Source organism: Mastigoproctus giganteus, chromosome 12 (genome assembly GCF_048544385.1).
Source record: "Mastigoproctus giganteus isolate SK-2022 chromosome 12, ASM4854438v1, whole genome shotgun sequence".
Classification (NCBI taxonomy): Eukaryota; Metazoa; Arthropoda; class Arachnida; order Uropygi; family Thelyphonidae; genus Mastigoproctus; species Mastigoproctus giganteus.
In genome coordinates, this window is record NC_143586.1 from 99196638 (window position 1) to 99219641 (window position 23004).

At 37.8% G+C, this 23004-nt stretch overlaps 1 protein-coding gene across 1 annotated transcript in view; it reads right to left on the minus strand.

Moving 5' to 3' along the window:
- LOC150077295 (uncharacterized) overlaps positions 1 to 23004 on the minus strand; it is a 198754-nt gene that overhangs the window by 111420 nt on the left and 64330 nt on the right. The window contains exon 4 of the mRNA XM_090385847.1: positions 7780 to 7923. Within this exon, the coding sequence (XP_090241973.1) occupies positions 7780 to 7923 (144 nt within the window). The remainder of the gene's footprint in view (positions 1 to 7779; positions 7924 to 23004) is intronic.

Consider the following 23004-nt stretch of genomic DNA (forward strand, 5'->3'; position numbering starts at 1 on the left):
TTCATTCCCAAGGAATCATACTAGTCTAATGATAAGATCATTAACATACCCAACAGAATGATGCATTTATGGAAGAAGGTCATTAATATACAAGAGGAAAAGAGTGAGAAAAAGAACTAAATGAACCTTGGGGAACACAACCATTAGTGGAGAAATTAGAAGACAGAGAGTCACCTACCATTACCCACAGTGGGTGGTTAGAGAAAACAGTGGATAACAATTACAAAAAACAGTTGGCAAACCATAAGTTGGAAGCTTATTTAGAAGACCTTTATGCCAAACATGATCAAAAGCCTTTGAAATGTCAAGAGCAACTGCTTGAGTTTCTTCACCAAACTTTTCCATTGAATTTATCCATAAGCCATAAGGTAACATAAGCCAAACTATCACCAGTGGACTGACACTCACAGAATGCATAATGGCGATCGTTGATCTGCTGAAAGGTTTTTAGATAGTTTAAAAGATGACACTTAATTGATTTCTCCATTACTTTAGGGAGAGTAGAAGTAAGTGCAATGGGACAATAATTGGATGAGAGGGATTTGCCACCCTTTTTAGGAACTGGTTGGAACAGGAGCAAGTTCAGGAGAACAGGTTTTGAGAACAAGTGGAGAAATACCATCAGGACCTGGGGCTTTCTTAGCATCAAGATTGTTCAAAATCCTTCTGAAATCCTTTTGACAGAAAACCACAGGAGGCATTGAATGGAGTACTGGAAATGGTGGGAGGTGGTTTACCAAGATCATCAATACACAAATTGGAAGAAATACTAGGAAGGATGCTAGCAAGCCAACTTTATCTTTGGCTGAAATGGAAATAGAAACATCTAGTTTTGACAGAAGGAGGAACAGAGATGGGCAAAAATTGCAGCCTATAGTAATGGTAGTTGAGCATTCTTTTCTCTTGCCAAAACTATAGTTTTGGCAAGAGACAAGAATGCTCGACTACCATTTAGACAAGAAGCAAGTTTTCTACTCTTAGCCTGTTCAAAATCTAGTTTGTACTGATTAATAACTGCTTTATCAATTTGTTTCCTCAAAACTCAATTATATGTGAACAGTATAATGAGTTTTAATTTTAGATAGTTGCACTGCCTAGGTATAGCACACATAATTAAATCTCCACCATTTAGAGAAGTTCTGTATACAGATGAAAGAAACTACAAGCAAAAAAAAAAAAAGCTATGATTCACAGGTGAATCAACAATTAAAATTCCTCCATCAGACTAAGATGCATTTAGGGCTAAAGCCTCAAGCTGCGAGCAAATTTAGACTATGTATATGTTAAGTGCAATAGCATCATTAATACACAGCCATTTCTGAATAAACAGAATATTTATAAGGCGGCATCGTTTTAAGTTATATCTCATATTGTGAATACCTTCAGAACGAGTTGCCATGATATTGCACTACTTCGAATAAGTAACGCTTCACCTAAGGAGAAGACTAATGTTACTTATTCTCAGATAGGTACCACCACCCAGATGGCACCGTTTCAGAGCTATTTGCCCCTTTTTCGGTGGGTGGGTAGGTACCCAAGTGATGCAATGATGGCAAACAGTTATGCAGTATAACTCCACAATATGAGAGATGCCTGATGGTGTATGATGTATTTAGACTAGATGCATTTAGGGCTAAAGCCTCAAGCTGCAAGCAAATTTAGACTATGTATATATTAAGTGCAATAAAATCATTAATATTGCACTTAATATATACATGTATACTACTGCACTTAATATATACATAATTCCTCCATCAGTAATAACATCCAAAGACAGTCATTTTCATAATTAGGGAGAAAAAGTGCATACAAAAAAAAAAATCTTACTTCACCAGAAAAAAAATGTGCTTGTTTAATGAGGTTATTGAAAAAATTCAAGTCAAGCGAGCTTTGGTGTAGACAGAAAATGAAGCTGGAGATTTGGAAACAAGCCAATTAAAATATAAAATATACAACATTCTTCTCTTGAACAGCCTTAGCACATTTATTAGAAAACCAAGGTTTTGATAACAGACAAGATTTTACGGTGGAGTGTGGAATATAGCATTTCATCCTTATAAGAATGATGGCACCGACATGACTGAGCAAAGGCTGACATCAGAAAATTTGAAACAGTAATCCAACCAAGGATCTGGGTATATTCTTACCACATGTACGCCATATCCAAAAATTTCATTACTTCATACAGCATGTCCCACCCACTTTTTCTTACTATTGAATACACCATGAATTGTCAAAATAATAGAGCAAGCTTATCTGCGAAAAGATCTAAACCTCCCAAGGACTTCCTAATTCATTTCACAAATATACGTGGTCTCAATTCCAATCTCAACGATGTCCATTTCCACTTGCAGTCTTCCAAACCCCATGTACTTTACTTTTTCTGACTGAATCTCAGTTATCAGTTGATTCAACTACTGCTCATCTTAGATGTCCAAATTATTTGCTGTATGATTCCTTTCGCCTCAAAGGTGGTACTTGTGCATATGTCCGTTCTGATATTCCCTGTCAGAGACTTGGCAATTTGGAATCTCCTCTCTTTGATCTTCTCTGGCTTAAAATCTCTCTACCTCATTGTGTAAAATTCATCTGTTGTCTACCGTTCTCCCAACTCCACTAATCACTTGGAGCTCCTTCACTTCCTCTCTTTGCAACTTGACTTTCTCCAGTCCAACTTTCCTAACAGTGAGGTAATTTTCCTTGGTGATTTTAACGTTCACAACTCCAGCTGGCTTCCGTTTTCTAGTCACACCGACCCAGCAGGTCGAGATGCTGAGGCTTTTGCAATTACTAATGACCTAGCACAGATTGTTAATTTACCTACAAGAATACCGGACAATCCTAATCATACAATACAGCCAATACGCTTGATCTTTTTCTCACAAACAACCCTTCTAAGTACAAGGTTGAAGTGAGAGGTCCTTTAGGCACTTCAGATCACAACTTGGTGATTGTCTCTTCTCCAAAGGAACCTTTATCTCATGGCTATTCCCAACCTCGTATTGTTTGGCATTACAAGAATGCAAAATGGGATGACCTGCGAAACTTCGTTTCTGCTTTTCCTTGGTCTGATTACTGTTTCAAAACTTCTGATGTCAACGTTTGCTCAGATCGTGTCAGTGAAATTATTCTTGCAGGAATGGAATCCTTTATCCCACACTCCACTTTAAAATCTCGTCCTTTATCTAAACCTTGGTTTTCCAATAAATGTGCTAAGGCTGTCCAAGAGAAGAATGTTGCATATCATAATTGGCTTGTTTCTAATTCTTCAGTTTCATTTTCTGCCTACACCAAAGCTCGCAACAATTGTAAAGCAGGTATTAATCAGTCCAAACTAGAGTTTGAACAGGCTAAGAGTAGAAAACTTGCTTCTTGCCCTAATGGTAGCCGAGCATTCTGGTCTCTTGCCAAAGCTATTGGCGGCAACTTTTACCCATCTCTGCTCCCACCTCTGTCCAAACCAAGGATAAAGCTGACCTGCTAACATCCCATTTTTCTTCGAGCTCATGTATTAATGATCTTGGTAAAACACCTCCCACCATTCCTAACACGCTCCATTCAATGCCTCCTGTGGTCTTCCGTCAAAAGGATATCAGAAGGATTTTGACGAATCTTTGATGCTAAGAAAGCTCCAGATCCCGATGGTATTTCTCCACTTGTTCTCAAAACCTGTGCTCCTGAACTTACTCCTATTCTTTGCCGCCTTTTTTCACTTTCTTATTCCAAAGCTGTTTTTCCTTCTGTTTGGAAATTTGCTCATATCCAGCCAGTTCCTAAAAAGGGTGACAAATCCCTCCCATCCAATTATCGTCCCATTGCAATTACTTCTACTGTTTCTAAAGTAATGGAGAAATCAATTAACCGCCAACTCTTAAACTACCTAGAAACCTTCCGTCTGATCAACGATCGCCAGTATGGATTCCGTCAGTGTCGATCCACTGGTGATATTCTGGCTTATGTTACCCATTTATGGACTAATTCAATGGAAAGGTTCGGTGAAACACAAGTAATTGCTCTTGACATCTCAAAGGCTTTTGATCATGTTTGGCATAAAGGTCTTCAAACAAGCTTCCATCTTATGGTTTGCCAACTGTTTTTAGTAATTGGTTATCCAGTTTTCTCTCTCATCGCTCACTGAGGGTGATGGTAGATGGCTCTCTGTCTTCTAACTTCTCCACTAATGCCGGTGTCCCCCAAGGTTCAGTTCTTTCCCCCATTCTTTTCCTCTTGTATATCAATGACCTTCTTCCATTGACTGGAAATCCTATCCATAGTTTTGCCGATGATAGCACATTGCATTCAACTTTCCATTTTGAGAAACCTTGTCCAGCTCAATCAGCTTCAACTTCTCGAAAATCTGCTGCCAATTCCTTAAATGCCGATCTTCAGGTAATTCTCCAGTGGGACAAAGACAACTTAGTTGATTTCAACCCTTCTAAAACTCAATCTTGTCTTATATCTCGCAAAAAGGATTCTTCTGCTCCTATGCTTATCTTTAGTGACACTCCGATTTCTAGGCAAAATGATATATCTCTTTTGGGGATTACTCTGACTTCTAATCTCTCTTGGCACAAGCACATTACAAATATTGCTTCCTCTGCATCTAAAAAACTTGGTTTTCTCTTTCGCTCTCGGCGTTACTTTTCTTCCAAATGCTCACTCTGTATAAATCGCAAATCCGCCCTGCCATGGAATATTGTTCCCACATCTGGGGTGGTGCCCCCAAAACATCTCTCAGGCTTTTTGATTCCATTCAGAAGAGGGCAGTTAGGTTAATTAATGATTCATCTCTAACAGAGTCTCTCCACTCGCTTTCTCATAGACGCACTGTTTCTGCTGCATGCCTCTTCTACAGATACTTCCATGGGCACTGTTCTTCTGAATTGGCTTCTATAATTCCCGCTCTCTCTTTCAAAACAGTCCGAACACGTGCCGCCACCAGCCAACATCCATTTACTGTCCAACTACAAACCCACAGAACCAACTTTTCATCTTCCTCATTTATTCATTCAACTGCCGTTTTCTGGAACAACCTTCCTTCATACGTATTTCCTGAAAATTACAATCTACAGAAGTTCAAGTCCAATATCAACAAATATCTTCTTTCGTCTCCTGAACCTCCAACCCAAGCACGGTACTAAGTACTATAGGTTCTAATACCTCTTGTGTTTGGGGTTCTCATAAAAAAAAAAAAAAAAAACCAAGGAAAAGAAGAAAAGAAATCTCGCAGGTCATCCCATTTTGCATTCTTGTAATGCCAAACAACACAAGGTTGAGAATGGCCACGAGAGACAGGCTCCATTGGAGAAGAGACCATTACCAAGTTGTGATCTGAGGGTCTAGAGGACCACTCATCTCACCCATGTACTTAGAAAGGTTGTTCTGTGGCAAAAAGATCAAGTACGTTGGCTGTGTGGTAAGGACTGTCTGATATTCTGGTAGGTAAATAAACAATCTATGCAACGTCATTAGTAATTGCAAAAGCCTCAGCATCTTGACCAGCTGGGTCCATGTAACTAGAAAATGGAAGCTAGCTGGAGTTGTGAACATTAAAATCACCAAGGAAAATTACCTCACCATTAATCAAGTTGGACTGGAGAAAGTAAAGTTCCAAAGGGAGGAAGTCAAAGAGTTTCAAGTGATTAGTGGTGGTGGGAGAATGATAGAGGCAACAGATGAATTTGACCAAATGTGATATAGAAATTTTAAGCCAGAGGAGATTGCAAATTACTAAGATCTCTGACAACAAATATCAGAACGGACATATGAACAAGTACCAGAAGCAAAAGGAATCATACAGCAAATAATTCAGACAACTGAGATGAGCAGTGGTTGAATCAACCGATAACTGAGATACCGTCAGAAAAAGTACATGGGGTTTGGCAGTCTCTGTAAATGGAAATAGAAGTCATTGAAATTAGAATTGAGACTACGTATATTTGTGAAATAAACGAGGAAGTAGATTTACGGTTTTCAACAACAGACCATAAAATAAATTTGTCTTCAAATAAAAAATAGTTTTTTTTTTTTTTTTTTTGTAGAAGCTATTTATGAGTAGCCACTACTAGTGTATTTTCTTATGCTGCTATTTATGGCATATGTACCACTAGTTCACAATTTCTGCTCTAGGGTATCAATTTGTTTCCTCAAAACTCAATCATATGTGAACAGTATAATGAGTTTAAATTTTAGATAGTTGCACAGCCTAGGTATAGCACACATAATTAAATCTCCACCATTTATAGAAAGTTCTGTATACAGATGAAAGAAAGTACAAGCAAAAAAAAAAACGCTATGATTCACAGGTGAATCACCAATTAAAATTCTTCCATCAGTAATGACATCCTAAGACAGTCGCTTTCACTTTCATAATTAGGGAGAAAAAGTGCATACAAAAAAAAAAAAAAAAAAAAAAATCTTACTTTACCAGAAAAAAAAAAAAAATGTACTTGTTTAATGAGGTTATTGAAAAAATTCAAGTCAGCATATATGGGATAACTCATTTTATGAAATTAATACTTGAAAGAACTGTATCACTGTAGATAAAGTAAAAGAATGGAACTTCAATAATTTCAGTAAAGATGATAGTTGAAAAGTTTTTTCAGTTTTTAGTAAGAATTGTTTATCTTTAACTGAATTTAAAAAACTTGTTGAGATAAGTTAAGTTTTCCTGGAAATCTGGTAATGAATGCAATGTGGACATCTCTGTGTTCCAGGCTTACATCTGAAACCATCAAGACAATGCTGATGGTACTGGTAAATTTCCCAATTAGTTCCAGCAGTTGTGTGAAACTTATTTCCAAACAAGACATTAAAAAAAAAAAAAAACTTCACCAAGAAATGTTCCCTCTAAATTTATTGTAATTCAATGAAACTACAAAAGAATTTTATTTCATGGTATTCTTGAATTTTTTTTTTTTTCTGTAAAAATCATTTTAATTCATTATTTGAATATAGAAAAAGTTAGCAGTATTTTAAATTCCTCAAAAAATAGAATGTATATATGGTCAAAACAAAAACTGATTTTCAAACCTCAAAATACAGAATGGAATATCTTTATTTTCCAAATTCTACATTTATTCCCAGATTTGAAGGTGAAAAATTGGTAACCACAGGATACAGAAAAGTAAAATAAATTAAAATACTTAATTCATCTGTCTTATTTGGCAAGCATACCAAAAAATAAAATTACACAAGCTAGAGAATGTTACATTCTGTACATCACTCAATGTGTTTGAAACAAAGGCAAAAAACATTTTAAAACTGTACTCTGTAATGTTATTGAATTATATCGGATTGGATACAAGAACAAATAACATATCCAGTAACAGTAGTCCCATTATCTAAAATATTATTAACTGACTCTCTCTTTGAACAAAAATCAGTTGATGCAAACTGAATATGAAACAATAAAATAAGTGAATATAAATGTGGCTACTACACAACTCAGTTAAAAAAGCCGGTGAGAGTTGTAATTTGAATGCAGAATGTTCAGATTTTTTTTTTTTAACCATACTTCAAATCTGACATAATCAATAACACATATCAAAAGTTAATTTGTAAGTTTATTAATCTCAATAATTCTAAGTATTAAAGACTTTCTAATTTCTAAGACTGCTTCCCTTCTCTTTTCAATGACAAGAATAAAGAATCTCTTGTATAACTCATTAAGAAAATTTTTAAACTCTCCCTTGGATATTTAAAGTTAACTCCATAATTCACATATTATAATTTAAAATACAAGAAGAACAAAAAGAAAGTCAATATTTTAAAGTATACCCAATGAAACCTAGATGACACATTGGTAGATTCTGTATTAGGCCTTTCTTCTTCTGGTACAATCTGCCATAAATGGCTACCACCTTGAGCTTTCCTGCCTTTCTTGAAATTTGGATTAATAGAAAGATTGTGCCTGATGGAATTCTAAATAAATTTTGAGTATTAAAATAAAAGTTTTTTGCTATTATTATTTAGTATTACAATTAAATGAATAACTGCAAATCTAAATTTTAAGTAAATTAATTAACTTTACTGAAGTACAAAACAAGCCAGAATGCAAAAAGTGTCACAAGTCATAAGATACTTTTATTTTTGTCATAATTTTTTTATACAACACAAATAATTAGAAACAAATATCTATTTCTAATGTTTCAATACAGCTTAAAATGTTATGGGAACAATGCAAAAAAAGATTTATTGATTAAATAATGGATACAAAGTGAAGGCATTGTACAGCAGGAATTGGTGAAGACATATTACTCCAGCATCCCAAAGGTCCACAACATGCAGAACAATACGAAAAATTAATAATACAGACAGTATGAAAGGCATGCCAAGGACAATTACAAATAAAACTAATATTGTAATCTAAAGAACATTAGATTAAAATCCTGCACAACCAAATTAGTCAAAGTCCTCAATGAAGGTGATTCTGATGGAATTTTCAGAAATATTTTGAGTGACGACAGAAGCAATTTTCCTAACCAAACTGTTTGGTATTACAAGTGATTTTATATTAAACAGACATGTAAATTGTTATAACTGTACATATTAGGCAACTAAAAAGGAACTAAATCACCTTTAAGTTGATTCTTTTTGAAGGAATTTTATCTGTAGGAAGTATATGAACTTTTTTTACTTTGATGGTACACTTACTGCAGACTTGTATCTAAACATATTAAATAATCCATCCAAAACATCAAGATGTTTTGGACGATTAATGCAAGATGAAGGACAGTACCACTTCTCATTATTTTCTTATACACTGATATCAGGATGAAAAATTTATTGCAACATGGGCAGGCCATGGGATACCTAAACTAGAAAGGAAGACCAGACATCCATTTTTCCTCCATAGCCAGGTGGGCAGGAGCAGCAGCGCATAGCACACACTTCTTGATTAGACGGGGGGGTTCGAGCCATTGACCACCAAATACGGAGGATGCGATAAGGTCAGGGAATGACCACCACATTTCCCCGGAGCAATATGGCCTTAGTTGCTCATCATCATCATCATCATCATCAGCCATTTTCAATCCACTGCAGGATGAAGGCCGCTCCAGCAACTTTCCAGTTGCTTCTGTTTTGAGCACTGGCCATCCATTTACTACCCAAAAATTCATGAATTTCATCTATCCATCTCCGCCTTTGTCTTCCAGGTTTTCTTCTAGCTCCTCTTGGGTACCATTCAATTATTTTCTTAGTCCATCTGTCATCGTCTTCGAGCTATGTGTCGTGCCCAAGACCATTTTAGTTCTTTAGTTTTGATAAGAATGTCCTTTACTTGAGTTTGCTGCCTAATCCATGTGTTTCTCTTCTTATCTAACAGTCTATTCCCAATATAATTCGTTCCATTCTTCGCTGTGTAGTTCTCAGCTTCTCTTCCATTCTTTTGGTGAGTGCCCAAGTTTCACTTCCATAAGTCATGGTGGGGAGTATACATTGGTTCATTATTTTACGTTTCAGACAAACTGGGATATTGCTCTTCAGTATGTGACTATATTTCCTGAATGCTATCCATCCAAAATTTATTCTTCTCTTGACTTCCAGCCATTTATCATTATTACAGCTAATAACTTGTCCCAGATAAGTATATGACTCCACCTTTTCAATTAATGCTCCTTCAATCATTATTTCCCTTTCTGTGGCATACTTGTTCATCATTACTTTTGTTTTAGCCATATTCACCTTTAGTCCAAAATCCTTACTAACTGTGCATAACTGATTAAGATTTTCCTGTAATTCTTTGGGATCGTGGTTTATGACCACAATGTCGTCTGCAAATCGTAAATGGTTTAGGTACTCTCCGTTCACATTGACTCCTTTCTGCAACCAGTCTAATCTTCTGAAAGCTTCCTCAAGGGCAACAGTAAACAGCTTCAGAGATATTGTGTCTCCTTGTCGAACTGCTTTCTCGATTTTAAATTTCCTACTGTCTTTGTCTAGTCTAAAAAAGGAGGTAGCACTCTCATATATTTTCTTCAAAATCATAATATATGGGGTATCTATGCCTTGTCTTTCCAGTGCCCGAAACATTGCCTTATGCTGTATGGAGTCAAATGCCTTTTCATAATCCACAAATGCCAGGCATAATGGTGTTTTATATTCATTTGCTTTCTCCATTAGCTGTGATATTACGTGAAGGTGATCCATAGTTGAGAATCCTGTCCTAAAGCCAGCTTGCTCTTTCGGTTGTTTCTAATCTGTTAGTAATGACCCTTGTGAACAACTTGTAGATGTGGGATAACAAGCTAATTGGTCTATAATTTCCAATTTCTGATTTATCTCCTTTGTTATGCAGCAAAACTATGATTGCATTATTCCACTGCTTAGGTGTCATACCTTTTCTAATGCCCTTTGTGAAGAGCCTTGCCAGTTTTTGTGTTATGTCTCTTCCTCCCAATTTTAACAACTCTACAGTAACTTCATCTTCCCCCGGGGCTTTCCGATTCTTCATTTTCTTCAATGCATGTTCTACCTCATCAGGAAGAATATCGGGTATGTCGTATGTGTTGCTACTTTGCAATCCATCTTCCCCACTGCTGGTATCATTCCCTCGCTCCTTGTATAATTCTCTATAGTAGTCTTCTGCTATTTGAATTATGCCTTCTCTGCTGTTTATAAGTACACCATTGCTATTCTTCAGTTTCAGTATCATTTGTATTTCTGTATTACTGCTCATGGCTGCTGATTTAAATCCTTTGTTTTCCCTTAATGCTTTTTCTACTTTTCTTGTGTTAAATCTTCTTATGTCCTCTCTGAGTCTCTTTCTAATGGCTTTGCATAACTCAGTATACTCAATTTTCTCCCTGTCAGTGTTTTTCTTGCTCTTCATTTGTCGTCTTCGGTTCATCATGACAAGTGTTTCTTGACTAATTTTTTCTTCTTTGGATTTCTGTTTCCCTATAGGTTTCTTGGGCTTTATCACTTTCAGAAAGTTGTAATATTCCTCGTCGATATCTTGGTCCTGAGCAGTCTGCAGAAGCTCAAACTTGTTCTTAAGTTCCAGTACATACTGCTTTTTCTCCTCTTCTGTTATCTCAAAGACCTTTGTATTATTTACTCGAGTCAGTTTTTCCCTTCCCTTTCCTTTCCTACATCTATATCAAGTGTACATGTTACCAATTTGTGATCACTTCCAACATTTACCTTATTCAGGACGGTAACATCATTCACAATATATCTTCTGTTAGTGAGGATGAAGTCGATTTCATTAGTTGTTAATCCATTTGGACTCTTCCATGTCCACTTTCTGTTCACCCTTTTCTTGAAAAAAGTGTTTATTACTAACAGTCCTTGAGATTCTGCAAATTCCACAAGTCTTTCGACCTCTTTTATTTCTTTCATCAATTACAAAATTTCCTATAGTTCCTCTTTCTGCGCTGTTTTGCCTTTTTCCAACCTTAGCATTGAAGTCCCCCATAATAATAGTGTAGTGGGTTTTCTGCTCATCTAGAAGACTCTCAATTTCGGTGTACATTTCTTCAACCTCTTCATCATCATGGCTCGATGTTGGTGCATAAATCATTATAATCTTTAGCTTGTACCTCTTAGAAATCTTGAGTATTAGTCTTGACACCCTTGGTGATGTACTTTTGAATTCCAAAATGTTGTTTTTAAAATCTTTATGCACCAGAAACCCAACTCCACCTTCACTCCTTTCACTGTTTCCATTGGTGTACAGCAGATTTCCACTTGATAAACTTATAAGTGATTAATTTCTTCTTCTTGTTTCAGCCAAACCAATGATATTCCAATTCACATTTTCTAATTCCTTTTCCAGCTCTAATATCCTGTCTTCACCGATGAGTGATCGTACGTTATAACAGGCCAAGTTCAGTTTCCGTGCATGGCAGCCTGGTCATACCCAGAGAATTCTTAGCACCCTCTGCTTCCACTCTGATCCTCTCACTGCCGTAAGAGGCAGAGTGAAAGCTGCTGGGGACTGAGGGCCATTTGTATCATTGTGCTCTCATATGCTGGAGGGTTTGGTCTTTTCCTCTTCACGCTGACCAGGCGTCTTGAAGAGAACCACTCTACACGTTCGTTGCCACCTAAGTGACATAACAGGGCTTACCATCGAGAAGGTGTGCATGAGTGGATTTTAGGGAGGCTGGCCAACCGGACTTCTCCTAAATCTTCTGTAATAGAGAGATATTGGATCCATCAGTGTTTTAGGCTGAGTGTCTGATAACACACAGGATACCTGTTCCCCTCTGCTCCTAAAAAAAAAAAAAAAAAAAAACCAAACATCCATTTTTAACGGGATTAGTATGCTTTTGAGTGAGGTGTTATACTATCTCACCAAAGACATAACTGGGTGAGTCTCATTTTTCATAACATTGCCATTTTATTAGCATTAGTTGAGACATACGATGCAAGAACGTAAGTTTATATAGCATCAGCCAAAAAAAATCCTTTCCATTTCACCCATCCGTTCACTCCAAATGTTTGTCTAGTTCAGTGTTAAATTTATTTTAGCTATCAATTTTCACAACAGATGGAAGTCTCAGGTTCTTAATCTGAGCAAGTGGAAGTATCCCATAAGCATTGAGACTGCTTAAACCATTCAAGGCCTTATACACCTCAATTTCTCTTTGACTGCTCACTGAATGTGATGGTAGATGGCTCTCTGTCTTCTAACTTCTCCACTAATGGTGGTGTCCCCCAAGGTTCAGTTCTTTCCCCCACCCTTTTCCTCTTGTATATTAATGACCTTCTTCCTTTGGTCCTTGAGGCTGTTGCAGACATTCTCTCAGATGATACAAAGGTTGGCAGGGTTGTTAATAACAGTAATGACAGTATGCTGCTGAAAGAGGATCTGGAAAAGTTGGGTAGATGGGCTGAGAAGTTGCAACTGAAGTTTAACATTGACAAATGCAAAATACTGCATATGGGTAGCAGTAACCCCAGAGAAATGTACCAACTGTTACAGTCAGGGTAGTGGAGAATGAAAGAGACCTTGGAGTAATTGTGCAGTCAGATATGAAGTTTTCTGAGCAGTGCAGACAGGCTACCAGAGTAGGTCACAGGGTCTTCTCAATGATATACAGGAATATTGCAAGCAGGGAAAAGGAGGTGGTTATCCTCTTGTATAAGGCAATGGTCAGGCCACACCTTAAGTACTGCGTACAGGTCTGGAAGCCTCATTTTTGTCAGGATGTAGAATTGCTAGAACGAGTACACAAAAGGGCAACAAGACTGGTGACGGAAACAGAGGGGATGCTCTTATGAAGAAAGAGCTTAAATCCTGCAAATTGCAGCTTCTGAAGACCTGCAAGCCAATCTGATTGAGGAGTATAAGTATAATTGAGCTAGCTTAATGCTGAGGGGATTCTTCCTCTTCAGATTACAAACCTGAGGGGGTGCATAGATTCAAACTGAGGAAAGACAGTTGTAGAATAGATGTGCGGAAGTTTGCCTTTAGCCAACGAGTAGTTCATTGCTGGAACAAACTTTCATCTGTTGTTGTGAAAATTGATAGTTTAAGTAAATAAAAGGCAGAACTAGACAAACATTTGGAATGAATGGATCAGTGAAATAGGAAGGGGTTTTTTTTTTTTTTTTGGCTGATGTTGTATAAGCTCCCCCGATGGTATTCTCCACCTTGTCGCGGTGGGATAGCTTGCATGTCCCGATGACCCGGAGAGCTAAGTCGGCGGTAGCTTAGCTACTGGTAGGGCCTCCCAAGCCGGACAGGTCAAAGGGTAGGGGCCAGACTAAGAGAGATACCCCGGCCCTCCAGGTTGGGGGTTGCTGCAACGAGCTAGCTCCTCGTTCAGTGTAAAAAATACACAAATGCTAAACGACCTACAAGTGAAAATGAAAATGGACTGCACTTTTAGTAACGACTCGGCAAACGGAAAAGGACTATGATTTTGGGATGCTGGAATATTCAAGGCCTTTCAACTAAAAGAAACTTTCTTTCGGATGAACTGCAAAAATTCAAATTAGACATTGTCGTGTTATCAGAGACAAAGAAAAAGAGATGTGGGGAGGAAATAATGGGAGAATACTACCATTTTTGGAGTGGAGTTGATAAGAGTGAAAGAGCAAGAGCAGGTGTTTCTATTGCTGTTAAAAAGAAATTGAGACACAACATCAAAAACTGGCAATTTATTAATGAAAGAATGATCTCATTGGAACTTAAAATGTACGGGAGAGAAATATGTATTTTGGGAATAGATGCCCCGACTAATGACACCACCGATACCTTGAAGGATGAATTTTGGGAGGATCTCAGAGAACTAATAGAAAAAATTCCTAAGAACAAAGAGATATTTCTAATGGGAGATTTCAATGCAAGAGTAGGAACTGAACAAAATAGCAAAGTTATTGGAAGATTTGGAGAGAAAGAGAGGAATGACAATGGAGATAGACAGACTATGCAACCTTTGCAAACAGTTCGACTTGAGAATAAACAACACAAGGATATCCATAAATATACTTGGTCACAGGAGACAAGACAAATTAGATCAGTTATAGATTACATTATTTTAAAACATTCAGGGACCTATGTATTGAAAGATGTCAGAGTTTATAGAGGAGCTGAATGTGGATCTGACCATTTTCTTGTTAAAACAACACTGAGGTGGAACTGGATTAATAAAAGATGGGTGGACAACCAACAATACAGGGAAGGAGAAATGCTACAAGTGGATCAATTTAACATTGACCTACTCCAGGACGACAGCATTAGAAACAACTTCACCCAGAGACTGGATGCTGCAATTAACATAGAGATAAAAGGTAATACTGAAGAAATCTACGAATATTTAAAAAATACTGTTAAAAAAAATAGCTCGTGAAATCCTAGGCAAAAAGAAGAGCCAAGGACCAAAAAAGACCTGGATTACAGAGAAAGTAAGAGCTGCTGTAGAGGAAAGGAAACTTGCATATCAGAAATGGCTGGGTGATAGGAATGATGCATATAGGAACATTTATGTTGAAAAAAAGAAAATAGCCAATCGGTTGGTAGTAGAAGCGAAGAATGGGAAAGGAAATGCGCAACTATTAATAGCGAATTGGGCTTCAAGCAATCAGCGGAATCATGGAAGGTCCTTAAAGACTTGAGAAAACAGAATAAACACAATGCTGGTTTGCAATTAATACCTTTGAAAGACTGGACGGAGTACTATGAAGGACTTTTAAAAGAAGACCGAGAAGAGTTCAAGACGATGGAGGATTTTGGTGTAGAAGACTCGGGCTTGAAAGTTTCTGTTAGGGAAGTGGAACTCCTGCTAAAGGAAGGAAGGAATGGCAAATCACCTGGACCTGGAGGAGTTTACACGGAACTTCTGAAATATGGAGGAAGAGGAGTGGCTGTTCTGATACAAAAACTGTTAAATAGTATACTGAGAGGAGAAGAAATACCGAAAGAAATGATAACAGGATATATTACATCAATTTTTAAGAAGGGCGATTGGAAAAGCTGTTCAAATTACAGAGGAAAATGCGTCCTGAACCCGCTGTTAAAGATCCTTGGAAAATGGACCAGGAACCATTTAGAAGCCCAAATCGAGGTATCAGAAGAACAAAGTGGTTTTTCAGCTGGGAGGTCATGTATAGATCATATCTCAACAGTACGACAGATCCTTGAAAAATGCCAATCAAAAGGAAAAAAAACTTTATGATTTTCATTGACCTTGAAAAGGTATATGACAGTGTTCCAAGAAAACTCTTATGGAAAGCACTGAAAGAGGCAAATATTGAGGGACAACTGATTAACATTATTAAGGCAATTTACAGGAATAATAGATGCAGAATTAAAGTGGAATCAACTTTGTCACCTGAATTCCACACTTCAAAAGGCTTATTACAAGGTTGTTGCATGTCACCAACACTTTTCAAAATTTATATCGACATCTGCCTAAGATCCTGGTCAAAAAAATGTAATAAAATGGGATTGCCGATTAATAAGAACACCTATATTCACAATTTACTTTTTGCAGACAATCAGGTGATGATAGCACAAGACTTAGAAGATGCAAAGTATGCACGTCGTCAATTGTTTTAGGAATATAAACAATGGGGTCTAAAAATCAATTTTAGCAAGACTGAAATGTTGTCTTCAGGGCCAGGCACGTTCTAAATATTGCAGGTTTTAAAATCAAACAAGTCAATAAATTCAAATATTTGGAATCAATCTTACAAAGTGATGGATCATCCCAAGCAGAGATCGATAAGAGAATTACAGACAGCAGAAAGGCTATCGGCATGTTAAACTCTGTTCTGTGGAGCAAAAATATCCTACATAAAACAAAGAAACTTATATTTCAAACGATTGTACAAAGTCTTCTATTGTATGGAGCGGAAACCTGGACATTGAATAGGCGAGCGGAAAACAAATTGCTCTCCACAGAAATGGATTTTTGGAGATGCTCCGCAGGAACTTCTAGAAGAGACAGAAAACGGAATGAAGACATAAGGGAAAAAATGGAAGTGAAAAAGACTATTATTGACACCATCAGAGAAAAGTGTCTAACATGGTATGGACATGTAAAACGGATGCAAGAAAACAGATATCCAAACGCTATCCTGGAATGGATACCTCCTGGAAGAAGGAGAAGAGGAAGACCTAGGAGGACATGGATGGATGGAGTATGGGAGTGCATGACAGCCCGAGGCTTAACCGACCAAGACACTTTGAACCACACTTTATGGCAGGAAAAAATTCCTAACAAGAAATAACTTGTAGGCTGAAGAAACCCATTGTAAAGGGAAACATTCCTCTTGAAGAAGAAGATGTTGTTATAAGCTTGCTTTCTTGTATAATATGTCTTTACTAATGCTAATATGCAAGACAAGCTATGCTTGCAGACGGTAAGTGGAAATGTCCATTTCCACTAACAGTCTGCCAAGCCCCGTGAACTTTTTCTGACAGGATCTCAGATATCAGTGGATTCAACCACTGCTCATCTTAGTTGCCCAAATTATAACTATTCGCTGTATGATTCCTTTCGCCTCAAAGGTGGTACTTGTGCATATGTCCATTCCGACATTCCCTGTGAGAGACTTGATAATTTGGAGTCTCCTCTTTTTGATCTTCTCTGGTTTAAAATCTCTCCATCACATTCTGTCAAATTCATCTGTTGTTAATTAATACATGAGTTGTATTAATGAGTTGTATCTCTACCGTTCTCCCAATTCCACTAATCACTTGGAACTCTTTGACTTCCTCTCTTTGCAACTTGACTTTCTCCAGTTCAACTTTCCAATTTTGGCGATTCTAATGTTCACAACTCCAGCTGGTTTCTGTTTTCTAGTCACACAGACTCAGCTGGTAGAGATACTGAGGCTTTTGCAATTACTAATGACCTCGCACAGATTGTTCATTTACCTACCAGAATACCAGTCAATCCTAACCATACGGCCAACATGGTTGATCTTTTTCTCATAAACAACCCTTCTAAGTACACGGTTGAAATGAGTGGTCCTTTAGGCACCTCAGATCACAACTTGGTGATTGTCTCTTCTCCAATGGAACCATTATCTCATGGCTATTCCCAACCTAGTGTTGTTTGGCATTAAAAGAATGCAAAATGGGATGATCTGTGAAATTTCTATTCTTCTTTTCCTTGGTCGGATTACTATTTCAAAACTTCTGATGTCAACGTTTGCTCAGATCTTGTCAGTGAAATTATTCTTCTACGAATGGAAACCTTTATTCCACATTCCACCTTAAAATCTCGTCCTTCATCTACACCCTGATTTTCCAACGAATGTGCTAAGGCCGTTCAAGAGAAGTATGTTGCATAAAGTAACTGGCTTGTTTCCAATTCTCCAGTTTCATTTTCTGCCTACACCAGAGCTCACAACAATTGTAAATCAATCCAAACTATATTTTGAACAGACTAAGAGTAGAAAACTTGTTTCTTGTCCTAATGGTAGCCGAGCATTCTGGTCTCTCACCAAAGCTATTGGCCGCAAATTTTGCTCATCTCTGCTGCCCCCTCTGTCAAAACCAGATGGTTCTATTGTCACATCAGCCAACGATAAAGCTGACCTGCTAGCATCCCATTTTTCTTCCAACTCATGTATTAATGATCTTGGTAAAAAACCTCCCACCATTCCCAGAACTCTCCATTCAGTGCCTCCTGTGATCTTCCGTCAAAAGGATGTCAGAATTATTCTGATGAATCTTGATGCTAAGAAATCTCCAGGTCCTGATGGTATTTCTCCACTTGTTCTCAAAACCTGTACTCCTGAACTTACGCTGGTTCTTTGTCACCTTTTTTTTTAACTTTCTTATTCCAAAGGTGTTTTTACTTCTGCTTGGAAATTTGCTCATATCCAGCCATTTCCTAAATAGGGTGACAAATCCCTCCCACCCAATTATCATCCCATTGAAATTACTTCTACTCTTTCTAAAGTAATGGAGAAATCAATTAACCACCAACTCTTAAAACTATCTAGAAACCTTCCATGTGATCAATGATCGTCAGTAGGGATTCCGTCAGTGTCGATCCACTGGTAATATTACAGCTTATGTTATCCAATTTATGGACCAATGGAAAAGTTTGGTGAAACACAAGCAGTTGCTCTTGACTTGCCATAAAGGTTTTATAAACAAGGTTGTATTTTATAGTTTGCCAACTGTTTTTTGTAATTCGTTATCCAGTTTTCTCTCTGACCACTCACTGAGGGTGATAGCAGATGGCTCTCTGTCTTCTAACTTCTCCAATAATGCTGGTGTCCTCCAAGGTTCAGTTCTTTCCCCCACTCTTTTCCTCTTGTATATTAATGACCTTCTTCCATTGACTGAAAATCCTATCCATAGTTTTGCTGATGATAGCACATTGCATTCTACTTTCCAGTTTGAGAAGCCTTGCCCTGTTCAATCAGCTTCAATTTCTTGAATATCCGCTACCAATTCCTTAAATGCCAATCTCCTGGTAATTCTCCAGTGGGGCAAAGACAACTTAGTTGATTTCGATCCTTCTAAAACTCAGTCCTATCTTATCTCCCACAAAAGGATTCTTCTGCTCCTATGCTTATCTTTGGTGACACTCCGATTTCTAGGCTAGATGATATATCTCTTTTGGGGATTACCCTGACTTATAATCTCTCTTGGCACGAGCACATTACAAATATTGCTGACTCTGCATCTAAAAAACTTGTTTTTCTCTTTCGCTCTTGGCATTACTTTTCTTACAAACACCTGTTCACTATGTACAAATCGCAAATCCACCCTAGCATGGAATATTGTTCCCACATCTGGGGTGGTGCCCCCAAAACTTCTCTCAGGCTTCTAGATTCAGATTCCATTCAGAAGAGGGAAGTTAGATTAATTAATGATTCATCTCTAACAGAGTCTCTCCACTCTGTCTCATAGATGTACTGTTTCTGCTGCATGCCTTTTCTACAGATACATCCATGGGCACTGTTCTTCTGAATTGGCTTCTATAATTCCCGCTTTCTCTTTCAAAACAGTCCTAACACCTGCCGCCACCAGCCAACATCCATTTACTGTGCAACTTGAAACTCACAGAACCAACTTTTCATCTTCCTCATTTATTCATTGAACTGCCGTTTTCTTGAACAACCTTTCTTCATATTATGAAGAAAATTACTTTCATCCTGAAAATTACAGTCTACAGAAGTTCAAGTCTAATGTCGACAAATATCTTCTTTCGTCTTCTCAACCTCCAACCCATGCACTGTACTAAGTACTATGGGTTCTATTACTTCTCATATTTGGGGGTTTCATTAAAAAAAAAAAAAAAAAATCTGATTAGCTCGCATGTGCCTAGTCTCCAGATGCTGCAACTTGCAGACTTATTCTTTCTTGGTAAAGAGCACCCCTTTGTTCCTCTTAGCAATCTTATTGCCTTTCTCCGTACTCCTTCTAGTAACTCTACATTCTTCCTAAAATGAGGTCTCCAGACCTGTACACAATACTCAAGATATTGTCTGACCCTTACCTTATACAAGGGGATAATCCTTGTCTCTGCTATAAAAATTTCTGTATAGCATTGACAAAACTCCATGACCTGCTCTGGCAGCCCATCTGCACTGCATGGAGTACTTAACATCTGACTGCACAATTATCCCCACGTCTTTTTCATTCTCCACCTCCCTGAGTGTAGTATCACAAATACTTTGCATTTGTCAATGTTAAACTTTAGTTGCCACTTCTCAACTAATCTGCCTAACTTTTTTGGATACTGTTGCAGTAGCATACTGTCTATACTGTCATTAACAACCCCACCAACCTTTGTATCATCTGCAAACTTGGACATTAAGCCTGACATACCTTCATCGATATCATTCATAAATACACAAAACAACAACTGGCCCAGCACTGAATCCTGGGGGACTCCACTAATAACATTAGTCCATGTAGAGCAGTGTCCACTTATTACCACTCTCTGCCGTCTCCCACTCAACCATCCCTTTATCCATTGCAGCAACTTGTTGTTGTTGTTATTTGGTTTTTAGGAGCATTAGCAACTAAAGCCATATTTCTCCAGGGATACGCAGTGGTCATTCACTGACCTTTCCACATCCTCCATATTTGGTGGTCACGGGCTCGGACCCCGGTCTGCTGCTCCTGCCCACCTGGCTACGGAGGTGCCACAGCAACTTGTCCTAAAGGCCATACTGCTCCAATTATAAAGAAGTCTTCCTTGAGCAACAGTATCAAAATCTTTCCAGAAATCAAAGTATATGAAGTATATGATATCAAAATTATTTTTTGCATACGTTTCCTTTGTGACCACATTGTAATATCCAATCAAATTGGTCAGACAAGACTTCCCATTAACAAACCCATGCTGTATCTGAGCTCTTACTACAGTCTTGTCTAGGTGATCCTGCATCACTTCTTTAACCAGCGACTCCATTATTTTCCCCAGAACAGAAGTTAAACTAATTATATGTGTCACCCTTGGAACCCCCTTTGTGAATTGGGAATACATTTGCACATATCCAGTCCATGGGGAAATCACCTGAATCTAACGATGCTCTCATAATTATGGCTAAGGGTTTTCTAACTTCCCTCGCTGTCTCCATCAATATAACTGAATAGATTTCATCCACCCCAGGTGCCTTTTTTATGTTTAACTTCAACAATTTCTCCTCCACTTTGCTCGCCGTTATTTCAAAATCATTTAGATCCATGTTAGAATTTAGTAAACATCTGTATTCATGTGTGAATGTAGATGCAAAATACTCATTCAGTTTGTTAGCTATCTGAGCAGGATCAATAATAATCGAAACACCAACATCAAGTGGACCAATCTGATTCTTCTCCTTCCCAGCAGAGTTTACATAAGTAAAGAAGTCTATTGTTTTTCTTTGCATCCTTTGCCAAGGATTTCTCGTAATCAGCCTTTGCTTGCCTAACCTCCTTTGTGATTTGATTACAGACTAGCTTATATGTGCCATAGGCTTCTGTGTCATCTGATAATTTATATGCATCCCACACATTTTTCTTCTCTGCCACAAGCCTCATTAGTTCATCTGACTATTTAGGCCTAAATCTTGAACGGTATTTCTTAGTTATGAAAAGCTTAGTAGCCACCAAAATTAAGTCCCTGAAGGCTTCACATTTAGAATTCAACGTTGGTAACATCATCAGTTGAACCCACTGTACAGAATGTAAAAACTGTCTGAGAAACCTGTAGTCACCTTTACGAAAGCAATAGCCCTTCCCTTTACCCTTGATGGTAGTTACATATTTAAGTAAATCGACATCAGTACACTGTGATCACTGTCACCTAGTGGTTCCTTTATCTGCAAATTCTTAACACATGAATAATCACTGCTGATAATCAGATCAAGAGTATTACTCCCTCTGATTGCCCCTCGAACATGTTGCTGAAGAAAACAATCCTCCAATCCACAAATCCATAAAAGTCTTGCTAGCGTGCAAGTCACCAATCCACAAGTTCCAGTCAAAATCTGGAAAGTTAAAATCCCCTATTACAAGACATTCTGATTTACTGACCCACTCTATTTCTCTGCACAATTGTTCATTGTACTCATCACAGTCATTAGGCCAATATAACACACTCCTACTCTCATTTTCCCTTTCCCAGTGCTTATGTCACAAGCACTGGGAAACTGTCACAAGCTGACTCAACATTGCACTGTCCACACATTGCACTTTTTTTGGGCATTGCACTTGATATTGCACTGTTTATTTTATAAGCATATGAATTTTGTAAGTGGCACTTATTTCACTTTTATTACTTGTTGGTCAAATAAACTGCACAACACAAAATAATTGTTTACACTTTTGTGACTAAAATATTTATAATCCCTTACATCTGTAACACACAGTTTTATAATTTAAGAAGTATTATATGGATAATATTTTTCTGAACCTTTTTTCTTTGATGATACACTTACTGCTGACTTGGATCTAAACATGTTAAATTAATTTAGTTAAATCCAAAACATCAAGGAAAGATGCAGGTGATAACCTCTTGGGAAGAATCTGAACATACTAAACATACTGGATGCCCTCTTCGCTCAAGTACCTGACCCCAACACCCAGCAACAGAATGATATATGCCATTCTGTTGCTGGGTGCAGGCATCAAAATACCCAATATCAAAATCAGCAAATTGAGCAACCATTCTGCCTAAATGGGCTTCAACTAGCCATGCTCAAGATGAAAGACAGGACTGGGCCTCATTGAAATGGAGGTGCTTAAAAGAGTAGTTGAAATCAACGCACACTGCCTTCTCAACCTATACAATCACTGCCTGGACACAGGAACCTTCCCCACTGCTTGGAAGACAGCCAATGTTCTACTAATCCTTGAACATCCAAATAAACCACAAGATCATCCTAAATCGTACTGCCCCACTGCACTTCTTTCTACCCTGAGAAAGTTGTATGAGAGACTTCTACATCTGTGGCTCCTACTCACTACGAACAGGCAAGCTGGTCTTCAGCTAAACAATTTGGCTTCTGACAGGGGTGCAGCACGGTGGATGCCATCTGACAGAGCATAAATGCTGCCACAACCACAGCCCATAAATACTTCCTAGTTAT